Source organism: Bombina bombina, chromosome 3 (genome assembly GCF_027579735.1).
Source record: "Bombina bombina isolate aBomBom1 chromosome 3, aBomBom1.pri, whole genome shotgun sequence".
Taxonomy (NCBI): domain Eukaryota; kingdom Metazoa; phylum Chordata; class Amphibia; order Anura; family Bombinatoridae; genus Bombina; species Bombina bombina.
In genome coordinates, this window is record NC_069501.1 from 30,833,928 (window position 1) to 30,857,419 (window position 23,492).

General features: G+C 44.8%; 1 protein-coding gene across 2 annotated transcripts in view; it reads right to left on the minus strand.

Moving 5' to 3' along the window:
- The window catches only part of GDAP2 (ganglioside induced differentiation associated protein 2), a 292,812-nt gene that overhangs the window by 79,954 nt on the left and 189,366 nt on the right, over positions 1-23,492 (minus strand). For both annotated transcript variants that reach the window (XM_053705768.1, XM_053705769.1), the window contains exon 13: positions 17,993-18,136. In XM_053705768.1, the coding sequence (XP_053561743.1) occupies positions 17,993-18,136 (144 nt within the window). The remainder of the gene's footprint in view (positions 1-17,992; positions 18,137-23,492) is intronic.

A 23,492-nucleotide genomic window follows, 5' to 3' on the forward strand; every position in this document is an offset into this window, starting at 1 on the left:
TTCACGTGTCACCTCCAGAGGGACAGGAGTGCATACCGCAGTTATCCTGAGATTGTCCGTGTATAGGATAATACTACAGTGAGTCTCACATGTCACCCCCAGAGGGACAGGAGACCAGAAGTACATACTGTAGTTATCCTGAGATTGTCTGTGCATAGAGCAATGCTACAGTGAGTCTCACATGTCACCCCCGGAGGGACAGGAGACAAGGAGTGCATACTGCAGTTATCCTGAGATTGTCTGTGTATAGTGCAATGCTACAGTGAGTCTCACATGTCACCCCCAGAGGGACAGGAGACCAGGAGTGCATACTGCAGTTATACTGAGATGGTCTGTGTATAGGGCAATGCTACAGTGAGTCTCACTTATCACCCCCTGAGGGACAGGAGACCAGGAGTGCATACTGCAGTTATCCTGAGATTGTCTGTGTATAGGGCAATGCTACAGTGAATTTCACGTGTCACCCCCAGAGGGACAGGAGTGCATACTGCAGTTATCCTGAGATTGTCTGTGTATAGTGCAGTGCTACAGTGAGTCTCACATGTCATCCCCTGAGGGACAGGAGACCAGGAGTGCATACTGCAGTTATCCTTAATTTGTCTGTGTATATATCAATGTTACAGTGAGTCTCACATGTCACCCCCTGAGGGACCAGGAGTACATACTGCAGTTATCCTGAGATTGTCCGTGTATAGGGCAATGCTACAGTGAGTCTCACATGTCACCCCCTGAGGGACAGGAGACCAGGAGTGCATACTGCAGTTATCCTGAGATTGTCTGTGTATAGGATACTGCTACAGTGAGTCTCACATGTCACCCCAGAGGGATAGGAGACCAGAAGTACATACTGCAGTTATCCTGAGATTGTCTGTGTATAGGGTAATGCTACAGTGAGTCTCACATATCACCCCCAGAGGGACAAGAGACCAGGAGTACATAGTGCAGTTATACTGAGATTGTCTGTGTATAGGGTAAGGCTACAGTGAATTTCACAAGTCACCCCCAGAGGGACAGGAGTGCATACTGCAGTTATCCTGAGATTGTCTGTGTATAGGGCAATGCTACAGTGAATTTCACGTGTCACCCCCAGAGGGACAGGAGACCAGGAGTACATACTGCAGTTATCCTGAGATTGTCTGTGTATAGGGCAATGCTACAGTGAGTCTCACATGTCACCCCCTGAGGGAAAAGAGACCAGGAGTACATAGTGCAGTTATACTGAGATTGTCCGTGTATAGAGCAATGCTACAGTGAGTTTCACATGTCACCCCCTGAGGGACAGGAGATCAGGAGTACATACTGCAGTTATCCTGAGATTGTCTGTGTATAGGGCAATGCTACAGTGAATTTCACATGTCACCCCAGAGGGACAGGGGTGCATAGTGCAGTTATCCTGAGATTGTCTGTGTATAGTGCAATGCTACAGTGAATCTCACATGTCCCCCCCTGAGGGATAGGAGACCAGGAGTGCATACTGCAGTTATCCTGAGATTGTCTGTGTATAGGGTAATGCTACAGTGAGTCTCACATATCACCCCCAGAGGGACAAGAGACCAGAAGTACATACTGCAGTTATCCTGAGATTGTCTGTGTATAGTGCAATGCTACAGTGAGTCTCACATGTCACCCCCAGAGGGACAGGAGATCAGGAGTACATAGTGCAGTTATACTGAGATTGTCTGTGTATAGGGTAATGCTACAGTGAGTCTCACATATCACCCCCAGAGGGACAAGAGACCAGAAGTACATATTGCAGTTATCCTGAGATTGTCTGTGTATAGTGCAATGCTACAGTGAATTTCACATGTCACCCCCAGAGGGACAGGAGTGCATAATGCAGTTATCCTGAGATTGTCTGTGTATAGTGCAATGCTACAGTGAGTCTCACATATCACCCCAGAGGGACATGAGACCAGGAGTGCATAGTGCAGTTATCCTGAGATTGTCTGTGTATAGTGCAATGCTACAGTGAGTCTCACATATCACCCCAGAGGGACATGAGACCAGGAGTGCATACTGCAGTTATCCTGAGATTATCTGTGTATAGGGCAATGCTACAGTGAATTTCACGTGTCACCCCCAGAGGGACAGGAGACCAGGAGTACATACTGCAGTTATCCTGAGATTGTCTGTGTATAGGGCAATGCTACAGTGAGTCTCACACGTCACCCCCTGAGGGACAGGAGACCAGGAGTACATAGTGCAGTTATACTGAGATTGTCTGTGTATAGGGCAATGCTACAGTGAGTTTCACATGTCACCCCCTGAGGGACAGGAGATCAGGAGTACATACTGCAGTTATCCTGAGATTGTCTGTGTATAGGGCAATGCTGCAGTGAATTTCACATGTCACCCCAGAGGGACAGGAGTGCATAGTGCAGTTATCCTGAGATTGTCTGTGTATAGTGCAATGCTACAGTGAGTCTCACATGTCACCCCCTGAGGGACAGGGTGATCAGGAGTACATACTGCAGTTATCCTGAGATTGTCTGTGTATAGGGCAATGCTACAGTGAATTTCACATGTCACCCCCAGAGGGACAGGAGTGCATAGTGCAGTTATCCTGAGATTGTCTGTGTATAGTGCAATGCTACAGTGAGTCTCACATGTCACCTTCTGAGGGACAGGAGACCAGGAGTACATAGTGCAGTTATCCTGAGATTGTCTGTGTATAGTGCAATGCTACAGTGAGTCTCACATGTCACCCCCTGAGGGACAGGAGACCAGGAGTGCATACTGCAGTTATCCTGAGATTGTCTGTGTATAGGGCAATGCTACAGTGAGTCTCACATGTCACCACCTGAGGGACAGGAGACCAGGAGTACATAGTGCAGTTATCCTGAGATTGTCTGTGTATAGGGCAATGCTACAGTGAGTCTCACATGTCACCACCTGAGGGACAGGAGACCAGGAGTACATAGTGCAGTTATCCTGATATTGTCTGTGTATAGGGTAATGCTACAGTGAGTTTCACATGTCACCCCCAGAGGGACAGGAGACCAGGAGTGCATACTGCAGTTATCCTGAGATTGTCCGTGTATAGGGCAATGCTACAGTGAATTTCACGTGTCACCCCCAGAGGGACAGGAGTGCATACTGCAGATATCCTGAGATTGTCCGTGTATAGGGCAATGCTACAGTGAGTCTCACATGTTACCCCAGAGGGACAGGAGACCAGGAGTACAAAGTGCAGTTATCCTGAGATTGTCTGTGTATAGGGTAATGTTACAGTGAGTCTCACATGTCACCCCCAGAGGGACAGGAGACCAGGAGTACATACTGCAGTTATACTGAGATTGTCTGTGTATAGGGCAATGTTACAGTGAGTCTCACATGTCACCCCCAGAGGGACAGGAGACCAGGAGTGCATACTGCAGTTATCCTTAATTTGTCTGTGTACATAGCAATGTTACAGTGAGTCTCACATGTCACCCCCTGAGGGACAGGAGACCAGGAGTACATAGTGCAGTTATCCTGAGATTGTCTGTGTATAGTGCAATGCTACAGTGAGTCTCACATGTCCCCCCCCCAGAGGGACAAGAGACCAGGAGTACATAGTGCAGTTATCCTGAGATTGTCTGTGTATAGGGTAATGCTACAGTGAGTCTCACATGTCACCCCAGAGGGACAGGAAAACATACTGCAGTTATCCTGAGATTGTCTGTATAGGGCAATGTTACAGTGAGTCTCACGTGTCACCCCCAGAGGGACAGGAGTGCATACTGCAGTTATCTTGAGATTGTCTGTGTATAGGGCAATGCTACAGTGAGTCTCACAAGTCACCCCCAGAGGGACAGGAGACCAGGAGCACATAGTGCAGTTATACTGAGATTGTCTGTGTATAGGGAAATGCTACAGTGAGTCTCACGTGTCACCCCAGAGGGACAGGAAAACATACTGCAGTTATCCTGAGATTGTCTGTATAGGGCAATGTTACAGTGAGTCTCACGTGTCACCCCAGAGGGACAGGAGACCAGGAGTGCATACTGCAGTTATCCTGAGATTGTTTGTGTATAGGGTAATGCTTCAGCGAGTCTCACATGTCACCCCCAGAGGGACAGGAGACTAGGAGTGCATACTGCAGTTATACTGAGATTGTCTGTGTGAGTCTCACATCATCCTCAGAGGAACAGAAGACCAGGAGTACATACTTGCTTTTATCCTGAGATTGTTTGTGCATAGGATAATACTACAGTGAATCACACGTGTAACCCCCCCCCCCCCATCCCAGTGGGACATGAGAGCAGGAGTGTATACTACAGTTATACTGAGATTGTCTGTGCATAGGGTAATACTACAGTAAGTCACACATGTAACTCCCCCCCCCCCATCCCGGTGGGACATGAGAGCAGGAGTGTATACTACAGTTATACTGAGATTGTCTGTGCATAGGGTAATACTACAATGAATCACACGTGTGAATCACACGTGTAACCCCCCCCCCCCCTCCCCGGGACATTAGAGCAGGAGTCTATAGTGCAGTTATAGTAAGATTGTCTGTGTATAGGGTTATGATATATGGATAAAGCCACCAAAATATATTTTTAAATATAGCATTTTCCATTATAAATACTGCAAATGCTCAAAGGAACGTCACTGAAGAGCTTGTATAAAAACATTAAGTCCTGTAGAGAAATGTGATGCTTAAACACCGGGCAATCATTTTGGTGAAAAGCCATTTTCCACTGAACGTTTAGAAACCTGATTATCCAGAAAGCTGAGGGCTAATCCTCTATCTACATCTGAATTCACTAAACCTTGAAAAGACCGCTCATAACTGGCAATAAGCCATAGTCTAGTCTGCAGTGACTCAGCCAAGCACTGCCTTGTTTTTGTGATGAAACAGAAACATGTCATGAAGCAAGTGACAAAAGCCAGGTGCTCTTCTGAATTGCTGAGGATGCATTACTACTAACGGTAACACGTGTTGCTCCTGGCTTCATATTTAACTACCTAGAAGTTGTCATCACTGCTTCTGGTTGATTTCCTGAATGATCTCTTATAACTATTCACGTAGTCTCCTGCTGGCTCGGACCATCTGCCTGACAACCCCGGAACAGAAAACACTGCTTCCAGTTAGTGATTGTAAGATGTCTCTTCTATAACTGCAGCACTGCTGTGAGTTTCTCCTCACTGATTTAATCTGTTTGCCCTATTTTCAGACTGAACATAAAACACAGTATTGCTGAGGCAACCAGAGATTTTACTTTTTTTTAAATGAGGAAAATAGTTCTGATTCTTAAAATACTGATGAGTAATGTATCCCTCTGAGAAGACAACATTCCTTAAACTTTGAGATATTTCCATGAAATTGGGTTATTGTGACAGCCACAAATTATCACCCTTTAATCCTGAGGATATTGTCAGGGTATTGCTGAGTGATATATATATATATATATATATATATATATATATACACACACACACCACATACATTATTATTGCATACATATATGAAGCTGTTTTGATATAAAATGCTTTGATCATTGTTAAATGCAAATACATTTGTCAAAATTCTGAAGCTAGTCTCAGAAATCAGCTCCCCCTCTCTATACCCAAACACACAATTCAGAGTTCAAAGCAGACATTTGTTTCCCAACTATAAGGTATATATACTACAAAAAAAGTATTTGTCCTATGCCTTTCTCAGATCAAAATCTATTACTTAAATAATTGCCCTCATACTTAACTAATTCAGTATGCCCCCTGTGGACAACAGACGTTTTGTCTGAACTGATATTTGAATGTACACAAATTCTCAGGGAATGTGGCCCTTATCATCTAAGTGTTAATTATTCCATACTGAGTTAAATATACAAAACCCCAGACTCCTTGTCTGTGTTAAAGGTTACTAAGGAGGCAATATTTTCATCATGGAATTTGAAAGCTTAATAGTTGAAATTCTAAAGTCTAAATAAATTTTAGATAACTTTCAAATATTTAATATGTACCTCCGACTGTATGAATAAAATATATATGAGTCTAAGAGATACATCACCTGTTACACACTGTGTTAGATATAAAGTGAAATGAATACATATCTGTATTGATATTTAAAACGTTTGACAACTTATTTCAGAATGAATAAAAAAAATATTTGTTTTTCAGACATCTGATATACTTATGAGGGTTGGAAATGATTATTAAATAAGCTGTCCTATGAATATTATCATAGACATGAATCCATGCACTAAAAAATTATTAAGACGTGAAATCTATACTATATTCGCGTTTGTAACGCGTCAGCCGTGTCTCCAGTTGTGCACGCATCCTCAAAGAAATGTTGGCTGCGCGAGGCAGCCAAAAGAATGTTGGCCTGTGCGCGCAGCCAAAAGAATCACCTGGATGCAGAGAAAATGGCTGGATTCTTTCACCACCCTGCCATTTTCGGAATCCACCTGGATGCAGCGTAGGCAAACGAAGCCTTAAAATAAAAAAATAAAAATATGCAACCTCACTAAACAACAAAAAGACACGTAACCGCCTGCAAGAAATAAAAAAAATAAAAAATGTAAACCTAATTAACCTATTAAATCCTAAACCGCCAACCCCCCACAACGCAAATAACTCATTTAATTAGTAAACCCCCTAACCTGACACCCCCTAAATAAACCCCAATACTAAGTTAAATTAAAATAATAAAACTTAACATTAAATTACAAAAATGAAAATAAAAAATCCCCCCCAAATAAAAACACCCCCTAATCTAAACTAAACTACCAGTAGCCCTTAAAAAGGCCTTTTGCAGGGCATTGCCCTAAGTTAAACAGCTCTTTTACATTTAAAAATACTAAGTCCCATTGACGAGACGCTGGTGATTCAGCAGCGGGGTGTGCGCCTGTCTGATGGGGAGGACAAGGTGGGGTAGAGGTGTTATTTATGGATTATCAACGGATTTACCGAAGTTATGTTTATGCTCACAGAATGTTTTGAGCAACAGATAATCCTATTGGCTGCTAGAAAGTGATAGGTGTTAAAACGTTGATACACAATCATCTTGTATGAGAATCCTTCATTATAAAAGCTACTTGTAGAAAAACCGTAAAGGAACGTGTTTGAATGTTCAAAAATATTATGTATTTGTATTTCTTTGACCTTTAATAATCAAGTGGTTTCTATTCCATCCATACTTTTAAAATTATATCAGGGGGGCGGAGCTAACCGCCATAGCTATTGGACGCACTGATCAGGAGCTCCTGATTTCAACACCATAAAATACGAATTCTCCCTGACAAAACTATTCTACTTAGCTTATAGCTAGTCAATACTGCTAAAAGAGGAAGCCGGGGATACGCGGATAAAGAATTGGAGGCTGTGTGCCTCATATTGAGCTGAGAAACGGTGAGGGGGTTCCCTATCACAAGCTGCAGCGCCATTTTGGAAGCGGCTGTACTATTGTCCGTGATGGAGCCCCAAGTACTGTACGCTGACATCAGAAACCTACTGGAGGAGTACGGGAGGAGAATATGTGTGAGATTGGATGCTCTTACTGCTAAAGTTCAAGCAGCGCGAGCACGCAGCGCTACCACGGCTGAGGAACAAGATACACCACCGGAGTTACAGTGTGACGCAACACCTAAGGATTCCCAGCCGCGCTCCCCAGCAATGATGCTTGAGAGTGCAGGTCCCAAACTGGAGCCCGGTTTATTCTCTGTCACCGCGAGTGGGTTGTGGACCTGGGAGACCACACAGCACGACAGCCTGTATATGGGGGCAAGCTCTGGGGTGCACTGCAGAGCTCATGCGGTGTCCCTCTCGCTTCTTCCTGGCTTTTCACCGCAAGTCTGTGAGGAATTAGAGCAGCTATCTCCCTGGAGTTCAATCCAACAGCAGCTGCAGGTTCAGCATTCTATCCACTTCTGCTCTGCTCCCACGAACCACAGAGACGGTATTGGTTGATGTTACAGAAGCATTAGTTATTTTGTTGTGAAGAAACTTATTTCCCAGCAGCAATGCCTGAACCAGCCAAGCCAGCGCCTAAGAAGGGCTCCAAGAAAACTGTAACAAGTATCATTTCATAAAGGGTTAACTCTGTTCAGTTTTGAGAAAACTATTTTCTGAGGCAGGTTTCCTAGCATATTGTGTACTGTAATTAAGTTTGTGATAAGCATTCACTGCTAGGTGATAAGAAGGACTCAATTGTTTTCTTGTGTGTACTTGTTATCTGCGGTGGCCTGTCCAAGGGCTTTGTCTAAATGTGTGATGGGGGATTTTATGCTTCCCCCCCTGGGAGTGCCCTGTGTGCATGTAACCTAAATAAAAAGCAGGCTGGGCATCCCAGTCCTCAGTTCTTGGTTGTCCCTCAATCGCAGCGTTGACTCGTTTTTGTGGGCAGAAGGGTATCCTAGCTGTACTACAGCTAAGGGGGATTATTCTACATTTGCGAGACTCATATAGAATACTATGGAGAGCAGTTTCTCCCCTCTTCAGCAATAGGAATCCAGGCTACTAAGCGGTCCATCTCTCAGCGAGACTAAGGGTAACCGTAACATTTGGCGGCAGCGGTGGGATTTTTCCTGGATTTCCTAGGAGAGGTACAGAACGGATGGAGAGCGCTTACGAAAAATTGAAGCGTACAACCCTAAAGGATTTACTTGAAAGCAGAGGGGGGTACGCCAGCAACCGGCCGAGGAGAGAGCTGATCGCAGAATTGACCGAACTGGATCAGAGCTTCACAATGGCGGAAACACCGACCACGATTAGTGACGAAAAAACCAGGATTGTTCGGGAGAGGCTCTCACTGTACGGGCCGAACCCCTCCATGGAATTGGTACAGCAGTTGATGGCGGAAGCGGACAAGGATATACGAGAGACTCGAGCCCACGAACTCAACCTAGCGAACGCACACCGCAATGCTGAAGCCCCGCAGGTAATCATCCCTGTCGAAAATGCTGGGAGGCCCAAGATACCCTATGCGGCATTTCGACCCTTCCTAGAGAGCGAGACAGGGATTGATGAATATTTGGCGGACTTCGAAAGGCAATGTGCCCTGCACCAGATTCCCAACAGGGAGTGGCCCACGATATTGTCTGGGAAACTATCCGGGCGAGCCCTGGAAGCCTTTCGTACTCTGGGTGCTGAGGAAGTGACACAGTATGAGCTAGTTAAGGAGACACTGTTGCGACGGTACGCAGTAACTCCGGACGCGTATCGCCGACAGTTTCGGGGCACGAAAAAGAAGCCTAACGATACCCATATGGAATGGGCGCACCGAATGCGGAGAGCGGCAAATCACTGGATGAGCGGAAGTAAAGCGGTGACTGGTGAGGAAATTTTACAATTGTTTCTCTTAGAACATTTTTATAATGGCATGGAACAGCAAGGGAAGGAATGGCTGCGAGACAGGCGACCTTCTACCTTAGAAGAAGCAGCCAAATTGGCCGATGAACATTATGACTCCCGTCTTCACGAACCCAGAGAGGTTTACCGTGCACCCCCTCGTGCTGAATTCCGAGCCCCGGTGCCCGCAGGGCCCGCCCGACACTCAGGACCACCCAATAACAGCTCTGAGCGTCCCAGACCGACTTGCCACCGATGCAAGCAACCAGGGCATTTCATGGCTAGCTGCCCCCTTAATACGCACCAGACACCCAGGAATTACAATTACCCCTCTGGGGCATATCGTCCGGCCCGGACCCTCTGTGTTAACCAAGAGGCCCCTATGGAGGAATATTTGGGGCCGCTTCACGAGGCGGACCCTGTATATGCTGCCTCAGATAACCGCCAGCACCATCGGCAGAAGGTATGGCTCGAGGGGCGATCTACCGAGGGATTGAGAGACACAGGGGCTACTATCACGCTGGTACAGAGTCATTTGGTGCCGGAGCACAAGCGATCTGGACAGACTGTGGCCGTTAGAGTGGCGGGGGGGGATGTGTACAAAATTCCAACAGCTAAAGTGCATCTTGATTGGGGAGCGGGAAAGGGGGCTGTGAACGTGGGCATAATGGATAATTTACCTGCCGAAGTACTACTGGGCAATGATTTGGGCCCCATGACTTCTGCCTATGCTCCAGTATGCAACAACGAGGCGGACCCAGTGACTACACGGGCCCAAGCCCGGACGGAGCGAGAACTCTCACCAGTGCGGGAGACACAGGTAAGACCTACCCCGACATTGCCTGACATGTTAGGCCCCATACCCTGGGACACCCCAGATGCTTTCGAGACAGAGTCTAAGACTGACCCGACCTTACAAATGTACCGGGAACGAGCAGAGACCGGAGGGGGCGGGGCAGATAATGAAACATTCTTATGGGAAAAAGGGAAACTATACCGCTGGACAGAGAAAAGGGGACAGCGTAGGCGACAGCTGGTAGTGCCCCACAAATACCGTCAAGAAATCCTCAAGATAGGCCATGACATCCCCTTAGCAGGCCACCTAGCTGTAACCCGTACCCTACACCGCATTACTCACACGTTCTTTTGGCCAGGGGTACACGCTGACGTTAGAACTTACTGTAACACCTGCGATGTGTGTCAACGAGTAGGAAGGCGAGGCGATCACCCTAAAGCCCATCTAGTAAATATGCCCATTGTAGAGGAACCCTTCAGCCGGGTTGCTATTGACCTAGTGGGACCACTGGCTACCCCTAGTCCCTCCGGTAAGCGCTACATTCTTACCGTAGTGGACTACGCTACCAGGTACCCAGAGGCTGTCGCCCTATCCAACATACAAGCGGATACGGTAGCGAATGCACTAGTACAGGTGTTCTCCCGGGTAGGATTTCCAAAAGAAATCCTATCCGACCGAGGCACGCAATTTACGGCTGAATTGACCCAACAACTCTGGCAGGTTTGCAAAATTAAGTCCCTCCTGAGCTCCCCATACCACCCCCAGACGAACGGGCTGTGTGAGAGGTTCAATGGGACCCTCAAGCAAATGCTCAAGACGTTCACTCAGGAATACAGAGACTGGGAACGCTTCCTGCCGCACCTCCTTTTTGCTTATCGGGAGGTGCCCCAGGAAACGACAGGGTTCTCTCCCTTCGAGTTGCTCTACGGAAGAAAGGTACGGGGACCCCTAAACCTGATCCGGGAGCACTGGGAGGGAGAGATGGAGACTGACGGTGTCCCCATTGTGCCATACGTGCTGGAACTCAGGGACCGAATGGAGCAATTAGCCAAATCCGTGCGGGCTAATCTCCAGTCGGCCCAGAGAAGACAGAAAGTATGGTACGATCGGGGGGCCCGAAAGAGAATCTTTACCATAGGACAAAAGGTGTTAGTACTTAAGCCGGTGAAGACAGACAAATTGCAGGCGTCCTGGCAGGGCCCCTACCAGATCGTAGAGAAAAGGGGAGACACCACTTATGTGATAGCTAGCTGCCACGACAACAATCTTAGAAAGACATTCCATGTAAACATGCTCAAGGAATATTTTGAGCGACCAGAGAACGTGACGGCCGTATGTTGTTCCCCTCAGGAAGGCCCCGACAGTCTACCCATTCCAGACCTATTAGAAAAGAGTCTCCCCACAGGTATAGTGGCTCAGGTTCAGATAGGAGACCGACTTAGCCCCACTGAAAGGGAGCAGCTCAACCAACTCCTACAGTCCAAACACCTCACCTTCTCCCCGAAGCCAGGGTACACTACTTTAACCACCCACCAGGTAGATACTCCGGGACAAGCTCCCTTGCGCCAGGCTCCGTACCGAATCCCCGAAGCAGTTAGGATAGGAATGAAGAAGGAGATCGATGAGATGCTCCAACTCAGGGTAATTGAGCCCTCCGATAGTCCCTGGGCCTCCCCAGTTGTCTTGGTGCCCAAGAAAGATGGGACCACCCGGTTCTGCGTAGACTATCGGAGGCTCAATGAAAAGACCGTGACGGACGCTTACCCTATGCCCAGGGTAGACGAGCTACTCGATCGTATAGCCAGGGGAAATTACCTGACCACTATTGACCTCTGCAAAGGTTACTGGCAGATTCCCCTGGCCCCGGAGGCTATCCCCAAGTCGGCATTCGTCACCCCATTCGGCTTATATCAGTTTAGGGTAATGCCGTTTGGGATGAAGAATGCCCCAGCTACATTCCAGCGCTTGGTGGATAGGCTCCTGGATGGCTTCCAGAGTTTTGCTTGCGCCTACCTGGACGACATAGCGATCCACAGTGAGTCATGGGAGGACCACTTAGCTCACATAGGAATGGTTCTGGATCAGATCCGGGCTGCTGGCCTGACTCTGAAGCCAGAAAAATGCCACTTTGGGATGGCCGAGGTACAGTACCTGGGTCACCGGGTGGGGTGTGGAAAGCAGCGACCAGAGCCGGCCAAGATAGAAGCTGTCGCCAATTGGCCCACCCCCATCACTAAGACTCAGGTCCTAGCCTTCCTGGGCACGGCAGGGTACTATAGACGGTTCGTACCAGACTACAGCACACTTGCCAAACCCCTGACTGACTTGACCAAGAAGAACTTACCTCGACAGGTCCTGTGGTCTCCCCACTGTGAAACGGCTTTCCAGGCTCTCAAAAATGCTCTAATTAACGCTCCTGTCTTGGCGGCTCCAGCCCTTAACAAACGTTTTATCGTCCACACAGATGCTTCCATGTTCGGGCTGGGAGCCGTCCTCAGCCAAGTAGGCGAAGATGGAGGGGAGCATCCAGTTGCCTACATCAGCCGGAAGCTCCTGCCCCGCGAAGTCAGCTATGCAGCAGTCGAAAAGGAGTGTTTGGCTTTGGTGTGGGCATTAAAGAAATTGACTCCCTATTTATATGGGCAGGAGTTCACTCTGGTCACCGACCATAACCCGTTGGTGTGGCTGAACCGGGTCTCTGGAGATAATGGCAGGCTATTACGTTGGAGTTTATCGTTGCAACCCTTCAATTTCACCATTACTTACAGACCTGGGAAACAGAATGGCAACGCCGACGGGTTGTCCAGACAAACCGACCTCAGCCCCGCATAACCAGCGGTCTGGACAGCCTTAGTCTGCCCCGAAAAGGGGTCAGACCGTGTCTGCCAGAGTGTTCCACAGAAAGGGAGCACTGTTACAGAAGCATTAGTTATTTTGTTGTGAAGAAACTTATTTCCCAGCAGCAATGCCTGAACCAGCCAAGCCAGCGCCTAAGAAGGGCTCCAAGAAAACTGTAACAAGTATCATTTCATAAAGGGTTAACTCTGTTCAGTTTTGAGAAAACTATTTTCTGAGGCAGGTTTCCTAGCATATTGTGTACTGTAATTAAGTTTGTGATAAGCATTCACTGCTAGGTGATAAGAAGGACTCAATTGTTTTCTTGTGTGTACTTGTTATCTGCGGTGGCCTGTCCAAGGGCTTTGTCTAAATGTGTGATGGGGGATTTTATGCTTCCCCCCCTGGGAGTGCCCTGTGTGCATGTAACCTAAATAAAAAGCAGGCTGGGCATCCCAGTCCTCAGTTCTTGGTTGTCCCTCAATCGCAGCGTTGACTCGTTTTTGTGGGCAGAAGGGTATCCTAGCTGTACTACAGCTAAGGGGGATTATTCTACATTTGCGAGACTCATATAGAATACTATGGAGAGCAGTTTCTCCCCTCTTCAGCAATAGGAATCCAGGCTACTAAGCGGTCCATCTCTCAGCGAGACTAAGGGTAACCGTAACAGTTGAGACATAGGACTATGTTTACATTGTGATGCTGTAAGCAACATTCATATGTATTTGCCCGCTTGTCAGTGCTATATTATTATCCCCTGCTGTGCATTAGATGATAAGTTATGAAGGCTCACAGTAGCCTGAGATGTGCGCATGAGGAACGGGACAATGCTGTTTTACTGTTCACTAAAAGAGAACATTAGATATGGATTCATACTCACAGGTCATAAAAGTTATTCTATTGTTGAAGCCTGGAGACTTAAATCTCATAAACTACTTGAGCTATGATATTGACTGCCATGCAATGTTTTATTTTATATTACATCATTACTCACTAATGCTTAGTATCAATGTTATTTGGATAGATAGGAAGAAAGTCTACATACCATATCAGTATATTACCATGTATGATCAATTTAGAGCTCTGTCTATAATGTACATTCTAGTTAAGATTGTCCACATGCTTAGATGTCCTTATTCAGACAGACATAATGTTAAGTTATTCTATCTATATCTCCAGGCCCTATGTTATGAATGCAAGCTAACAATAGTAAGATCTGTCATTTTTTGGCTATCCCTCTGCCCGCCCGCCCCCCCCCTTCCTCTCCTCCTTCCTCTCCTCCTTCCCCTCCTCCTTCCCCTCCTCCCCCCCCTCCTCCCTTCCCCCTCCTCCCTCCCCCTCCTCCGTCCCTTCTCTCCTCCTCCCTCCTCCTTTCCCCCCCTCTTCCCTCCTTCTTTCCTCCTTCCCCTTCCTTCCCCACCTCCTCCTCTTCCCTCCCACCTCCTCCTCTTCCCCTTCCTTCCCCCCTTTCTCCTCCCTTCCCTCCTCCTTTCCTCCTCTTTCCCCTTCCCTTCCCTCTCCCCCCCCTTCCCCTACCTCCCTTCCCCTTCCCCTCCCCCTCATTACTTCTGTGCGGTTGGGGATGATTCCCCTTTTTCTGCACCCTTTTGGCAGAGTTTAGTAGCCTCTGCCCTACCTGTAGAGCCATGACCTAGTTTTTCTTTCCCCCTGCAACATGATAGAATGGCTCTCAGGGGTTCAACACAGGATCATTGATTTTATAGTGATTTCCTGTTTTCTGTAGTCTGCTTAAGATAATGTTTTAGAGATTGCCTATGTTTTAACGGAGGCTCAGCATTAATGGTTATCAGCTTATAATAATTATTAAGAGAGGCTATACTCCATGCTTTTCCAAATGATGATCTCTACAGAGCTACCCTGATGCCTTTACTATGCTTTACTGTATTGATATTATATATACACTTCATATTCTGTATTTATCCCACATAAGTTGAAATTGCAATCTTTACTATTATCTACTTTGCCATATCCTCAATTGTTTTGTTTAGCTTTGGGTCCCACGATTGGACCTGCTTGTCTGAGGATCTTGCAAAACTCACAAGTTTTAAAAAATGAGGTGCCCATTGTGTAATGTCATGTCAGTATAATATAAGTTGTATAATGTATTCTGATGATGAGACTGTTGTCAATGCGATTTTTAACCTCAATAAAAAAACTATATAATAAAAAAAAAATAATAAAAAAAAAAAATACTAAGTCCCCTCTTAACAACTAACCCCCAAAAGTAAAAAAAAAATAACACTAAAAAAACCTTAACTACCTAAAGGGGCATTTGTATGGGCATTGCCCTTAAAAGGGCAATCAGCTATTTTACAGCCCATTAAATCCCTAATCTTAAAAAAAAAAAAAAAATCCTAAAACTAAACCCCATATAGGTATTTACCGTTCCTGAAGTCCAGTGGATAAGGTCTTCTTCCAGGTGGCTCCATCATCTTCTATCTTCATCCGGAGCGAAGGAGGCGCAGAGTGGAGGTGCGGGAGCTGGCTTCCCTGATGCACCGATCCGGAGCGGCGGTCTTCAGCGGCGTGGAGACTCCTCTTCATGCAATGGTCTGTCGCACACTGAAGATTGAATGCAAAGTACCCCATATATATTGGGGTACCTTGCTTCCTATTGGCTGAAATTTTGAAATTGGCCAATAGGATGAGAGCTACTGAAATCTTATTGGCTGATTTGTACAGCCACTAGGATCTCAGTAGCTCTAATCCTATTGGCTGATTTGAAAATTTCAGCCAATAGGAATGCAAGGTACCCCAAATTGATTGCGGTACCTTCCATTACATTTTTAGTGTACGCCGGAGATCTGATGAAGAGGTGCTTCCACGCCACTGAGAAGACCGCTACGCACCGCCTTCGCTCCGGATGAAGATAGAAGATGATGGAGCAGCCTGGAAGAAGACCTTCTCCACCGGACTTCAGAAAAATACATCCCTGCATTGGGATAACATTAAAATATTTTACAAATGTAACTACATTCCAATCTCTGTCGCCCCCTGTGTCCGTTCCAAGAACTACAGCCAAAAGGTATTTGGTTGTCAGGTAAAGCATTTCCCAGTAACCAATGAGAGCTAAGGGTGTACCCAGATTCTATTGGAATTAAGGAGTGGTCAATCACTGACATAAACTTCTACACTATGCAAGAGAGGGACAGACACACTATGCAAGAGAGGGACAGACTCACTTTGTAAAAAAGAGATGCACACCGTTTGGGCCTACTTTCTCTGAACCCTGGCTGGAAAACTCTCTTTGGGCAAGAGAGATACTATGTGACCTGTTACCCTTACAAAATAGTGATAACTTCACGTATAACCATAAGAAAAATCTGGGATATTGAACTCTCTTATTGGTAACTGGTAATGTATTAAGTGGTTTGATGTTTTTATATTTTTAATGTTTTAAAGCAAAGATATTCTTTATTGCTGTAGTTTAATTGAAGCTGGTATTTAAAGAGGTACTTTATAGTTGTAACCTAGTATTAAATAGACCAGTGCCTTTCCTATATTAAATATACTAGCGCTAAGTCAATTATTATTGAGAAAAGGGTCAGGCATTAATATTTATAAATTCATTTTATTTACTGTGATATATTTTAGAAATTGCAATTATTTAATACTATATTATTCAATATATTTTGAATTGATAATATAATATATAAATCTCTGGTTGTTTAATTGAAGTACATTAGATTATCTGGGTCTAAAATAGTGAATTCTATTTCTCTGGAAATCACAATCGATTGTTGGAGTTAAGCTAAGATTTCACTGTGAGATTTGGACATAGGGGAGTCCAAAAGTTGTTAAATAAGCTAAATATATTGAATTGGTTAAACTCTGGCTATTTATAAATTGTTCTAGTATAATGCATGTGTGATATTTAATAAGCGATTCATTTTGGGTTAAGGTTAATTTATATATTTAATTTATACTGAGGAACCAGACGATTAATTGAATATTGATTAATCTAAATATTGTATAGCTTGCTTTATATAGAATATTGTAACAACTAGACATATATATTTGGTCATAATCAATACCCTATTTTCTGCATAAATATAATCAATGTGTATATAGAGATTAACTGGTCAGAATTTAGGAAATATTTTAAAGTATTATTAAATATTAATATAGATAATTGATGGCAATATTATTATTGCTATTAATTGGTAATATTCATAATCAAACATACTAACACGCTTGGAGGGACACTTATGGATCGAGGGCAGGGACACGCATGGATCGAGGGGAGGGACACGCATGGATCCAGGGGAGGGACAGGCATGGATCCAGGGGAGGGACAGGCATGGATCCAGGGGAGGGACAGGCATGGATCCAGGGGAGGGACAGGCATGGATCCAGGGGAGGGACAGGCATGGATCCAGGGGAGGGACAGGCATGGATCCAGGGGAGGGACAGGCATGGATCCAGGGGAGGGACAGGCATGGATCAAGGGGAGGGACAGGCATGGATCAAGGAGATGGACAGGCATGGATCAAGGAGATGGACAGGCATGGATCAAGGGGATGGACAGGCATGGATCAAGGGGATGGACAGGCATGGATCAAGGGGAGGGACAGGCATGGATCAAGGGGAGGGACAGGCATGGATCAAGGGGAGGGACAGGCATGGATCAAGGGGAGGGACAGGCATGGATCAAGGGGAGGGACAGGCATGATCAAGGGGAGGGACAGGCATGGATCAAGGGGAGGGACACGCATGGATCAAGGGGAGGGACACGCATGGATCAAGGGGAGGGACACGCATGGATCAAGGGGAGGGACACGCATGGATCAAGGGGAGGGACACGCACAGAGAAAAGGCGACACGCACAGAGAAAAGGGACACTTATGGAGGTGAGTTCAATTATGGATGAAGAAAAAGAACCTAAAGACTTCTGGGATGTTCCTTCTTTCCTTAAATGCACAAAGAACTGAAGAACATATCTATGTTAAGGATCCACTATAAATTGGCTGTACTTTATGTAAAGACACAAAGTGACTGCTACTGTTTTTCATCTGGTTGAACGGTTGTTTTATTCACACTTCTAAAAACGCTGGGACTCACCCTGGCATCGTAATCCAAGACAAATGGTGGGATCTCAATCTGCTCCGGGGAGATAACAGTAAACAGCTGCTGCAAGCTTTCAATCTGGTGAACTTTATCCTTTAGTCCTGACACAGTGAAAGTTGTGAAAAACCAGGTGGAAACCTGAGTAACGACAAAAAATGAGATGATATTACCAGATGCATCGCTGGCACCTTTTCTAATTAGCTCTTGATATCTACACTTCTTGTTCAGAACGCCTGGGGCAAATATGACATTTGTAAAACTAATAAATGTATCTGTTGACATTTGGATAACTGCACACAGAATTACTTAAAGGGACATAGAGAAAAAAAATGTATGCAATTCATAAGCAGTAAAGATACATGATTCAGTAAAAGGTGAAATGTGCAAGAAAAATATGTTGCATACCCAGGTATTCAGTATTCATTGGGACAATTGGGACACCGTTTAAAAAAAAAAATTAACAAATATTTCCTTTAAGATGGAACAAACTAAACACTTGTGCACAATGTTTATTAGATAACTTAGTTGTTAGTTTTACGTATTGAAGTGACTATATTCCCATAGCTTTAACTATTATTAACAATAAAAACAAAATTTATGCTTACCTGATAAATTTCTTTCTTTCTTTCTTGACACGATGAGTCCACGAATCATCTAATTACTATTGGGAATATCACTCCTGCCCAGCAGGAGGCGGCAAAGAGCACCACAGCAAAGCTGTTAAATATCACCTCCCTTCCCTCCAACTCCAGTTATTCGATCGAAGTAAAAGGAGAGAAAGGAAGCAACAAGGTACAGAGGTGTCTGAGTGTTTATAGTATGACAAAAGCCTGTCTTAAAACAGGGCGGGCCGTGAACTCACCGTGTCAAGAAAGAAAGAAATTTATCAGGTAAGCATAAATTTTGTTTTCTTTCTAATGACACGATGAGTCCACGGATCATCTAATTACTATTGGGAAACAATACCCAAGCCAGAGGACACAGATGATACGGGAGGGACAAACAGGGAACATAAACAGAAGGCACCACTGCTTGAAGAACCTTTCTCCCAAAAGAAACCTCAGCCGAAGCAAAAGTATCAAATTTATAGAATTTTGAAAAAGAGTGAAGAGAGGACCAAGTTGCAGTCTTGTAAATCTGAACTGCGGAAGCTTCATCTTTGAATGCCCAGGAAGAGGAAACAACCCTTGTGGAATGAGCCTTGACTCTCTCAGGAAGCTGCTGTCCGGCTGTTTCATATGCCAAGCGAATTATACTCTTCAGCCACAAAGAAGAGAAGTAGCCGTAGCTTTCTGAACCTTGCGTTTCCCAGAGAAAACAACAAAGCAAGCAGAAGACTGACTAAAAAAACCTCAGTCGCCTGCAAATAGAATTTCAATGCACGCACTCTGTCCAGATTGTTCAGCAGACGTTTCTTCTGAGAAGAACGGTTAGGACACAAGGAAGGAACAACAATCTCCTGATTAATGTTCCGATCTGAAACAACTTTAGGGAGAAACCCTAAGTATGCAAAACGACCTTATGCGAATGAAAAATGAGATAAGGAGACTCATACTGTAATGCAGAGAGCTCTGAAACTCTACGAGCAGATGAAATAGCAACAAGAAACAAAACCTTCCAAAATAACAACTTAATATCTAAGGAATGCATAGGCTCAAACGGAGCCTGTTGAAGAACTTTAAGAACTAGATTAAGACTCCAAGGAGGAGTGACTGGCTTAAACACAGGCCTAATTCTGACCAACGATTGCACGTCTGGTACATCCGCCAGACGTTTATATAACAAAATAGACAAGGCAGATATTTGACCCTTTAGGGAACTTGCCGATAAACCCTTCTCCAAACCCTCTTGTAGAAAAGACAAAACGCTAGGAATCCGAACTCTACTCCGAGCATAGTTTTTGGATTCAGACCAATACCAATATTTTCGTCAAATCTTATTGCAAATTTTACTGGTAACAGGCTTGTGAGCCTGAAACATAGTCTAAATGACCGACTCTGAAAACCACGCTTAGATAAAATTAAGCGTTCAATCTCCAAGCAGTCAGTTTCAGAGAAACTAGATTTGGATGAAGGAAGGACCCTCGAAGTAGAAGGTCCTTTCTCAGAGGAAGTTTCTAAGGGGGGGACAGATGACATCTCCACTAGGTCTACATACCAAATTCTGCAAGGCCACGCCGGAGCAATATGAATCACTGACGCCCTTTCTTGCTTGATCCGAGCAATGACTCGAGGAAGAAGAGCGAACGGGGGAAATAGGTATGTAAGACTGAAATTCCAAAGAACTGCCATAGCATCTTTAAAAACTGCTTGAGGGCCCCTGGAACTCAAGCCGTACCGCGGGAGCTTGGCCTAGATCCTGCTGTCCCTATTTGAGAATCAAGCTGGAGAACACATCTGGATGTAGTTCCCATTCCCCCGGGGTGAAAGGTCTGACTGTTCAAAAAATCTGCTTCCAAATTGTCCATTCCTGGAATGTGAAGCGCAGATAGGCAACAGTTGTGAGTTTCTGCCCACTGAATAATCTTGGACACCTCTTTCATGGCCAAAGTTCCACTCTGATGATTGATGTAAGCCACTGAGGTTATATTGTCCTACTGAAATCTGATAAACCGGGCAAATCTAACTGATGCCAGGCAAGAAGAGCATTGAACATTGCTCTTAGCTCTAGAATGTTTATGGGGAGAACATACTCTTCCCAAGTCCATGTCCCCTGAGGCTGGTGTCCGTTGTCACTATCACCCAGGTAGCTCTGCAAAAACAGGTTCCTTGTGAAATATGATCCTGAGACAACCACCAAGGAAGATAATCTCTTGTCATCTGATGCAGATGAATTCGCGGAGACAGATCCGCATAATCCCCATTCCACTGTCTGAGCATGCATAACTGCAAAGGTCTGAGATGGAAACGAGCAAAAGAAATAGTGTCCATGGTGGCTACCATCAGACCGATTACCTCCATACATTGAGCCACTGATGGCTGAGGAGAGGATTGAAGAGACAGACAAGAATCAAAAATCTTGGATTTTCTGACTTCTGTCAGAAAATCTTTTATCAAAACGTAATCTATTATGGTTCCCCTTGTAGATGGAATTAAGGAACTCTTTTCCAGATTCACCTTCCAACCATGAGAGCGCAGGAAGGATAAGAGCAACTCCGTGTGGGAGATTGCTAGATGAAAAGACTGGACCTTAACCAGAATGTCGTCCAGATAAGGCACCACTGCAATACCCTGTAACCAGAGCACTGCCAACAGAGAACCCAGAACTTTTGAAAAAATGTAGACCGAAAGGAGAGCCACAAATTGGAAGTGTTTGTGGAAAAAAGCAAAACTCAGAAATTTGTGATGATCCCTGTGGATGGGAACATGAAGGTATGTATCCTTTAAATCTACAGTTGTCATAAAATGACCTTTTTGAACTAAAGGAAATTTTATTTAGACTCTTGAGATCCAAGATTGGTCTGAAGGTTCCCTCTTTCTTGGGAAACACAAACAGATTGGAGTAAAATCCCAGACCCTGCTAATGAATTGGAACAGGATCTATCACCCTCATTTTGGATACATCCCAAGCACAACGAAAGAACGCCTCTCTTTTAATCTGGTTGACAGATAATCTTGAGAGAAGAATTCTGCCCCTGGGGGGGGGGGGAAGGTCTTGAATTCTAGTTTGTATCCCTAGGACACAATGCCTATCACTCAAGGATCCTGGACATCCCGAACCCAAACCTGAGCGAAAAAAGAAAAGTCTGCCCCCCACAAGATCCGGTCCCGGATCGGGGGCAGACCCTTCATGCTGACTTTGGATCATTAGCTGGCTTCTTGGATTGCTTTTCCCTCATTCCAAGATTGGATGGGTCTCCATGAAGGCTTGGACTGTTTCTGTCTTGTCGAGGGAGAGGAAGGTTTACCCTTGAAGTTTCGAAAGGAACGAAAATTAGTCTGACGTCCCTTCAGCTTATTTCTCTTATCCTGAGGGAGAAAATGTCCTTTTCCTCTTGTAATATCAGACATAATCTCAGCCAAAGTTAGGCCAAACAAGGTCTTACCCTTATAAGGAATAGCCAAAAACTTAGACGACACATCTGCCGACCAAGATTTCAACACAAGGCTCTGCGAGCCAGAATGGCAATCCAGTTATCCATAGGGTCCTTAAAAGAACAGCTATCTTCTATGGGAATTGTAGTTCTCTTAGCTAAAGTGGAAATTGCCCCTTCCACCTTTGGGACCATTTGCCAAGACTCCTTAATAGTCATCAATGGTAAACATCTTCTTAAAAATAGGAGAAAGAGAAAAAGGGTACCGCCTTGGGGACCATTCTGGCTTCTCTCTTTCCTGAACAATAAATTCTGTAGCCCGATCTGGTACGGGAAAACATTCCAGCATGGAAAATACATCATAATACTTGTTAAATTTACTAGACTTATTAGGGTCGACAACGACAGTAGTGTCAGTCTCGTCCAGAGTAGCCAAAACCTCCTTGAGTAGTAAACGGAGGTGCTCTAGCTTAAACTTGAAGGATACAACTTCAGAATCAGAGGAAGGAATTACACTGTCAGAATCTGAGATCTGACCCTTAGATGCTACCGAAGAATCCTCCCCATCAGATCTATGAGAGGGAATATTCGGAATAGCCACAAATGAGTCAGACACCTTACACACTGATTGCTTAGACTTCCTCTTGCGCTTTCCCTGTAGCATGGGAAAGGCAACGCATCAGAAAACTGCAGAAGACATGAGGGTAACAATGTCTAGCAAAGAGACCCCATATGGAGCTTGAGAGGAAGCGCAGGGCACTGTATGAATGGGTAATAACATTTGGGACACCTGAGGAGAAATATGTGGCATATTTTGAACATTGTCAGAAGACTCCTAAACAGAATCAATCTTAGACAATGTTGGCTCAAAAGGTCTATGCTTAAAAATGAATGTTCTCTCAACACATGAGGAACAGAAAGGAATTGGTGGATTAATGTTAGCATTCAAACATAAAGGACATCTGTAATCTATAACAGAGGCTTGATCCATCTTTAAAAATATATAAATTTAATAAAAAATTTAAACAGAAAAAAACAATACTGTTTCTTTAAATTTTAAAAGGAAACTGCTTTATTTTTGATGCAATGCAAAACGGAACTGCTGTATTTATTAATGAAATACAATAACGTTACCAAAAATAAAAACAAACCCTCAGTCTCTACACCTCAGCTATAGCTCTGCTGAGGAGCCTACCTTGCTTGATACTGTAAATATGTGAATGTGAAAAGCGGAGGAACACAGAGCTGTACAAATGATGCCAGATGATCGTTAGATTGATATGAATAAAAAAATGGTCAGTTGCAATGTTTTTCTCCTCCGTATACAAGGAGGGAGACAATAATAAGTGTGCAACTGCTAATGTTACCGCCACACAAGCCCCGCCCATTGTGGGTGTGGTAAAAATAACATCTATCCAACATTACCAGTGAAACTCCGTTAATAACCAACAGAAATGTCAC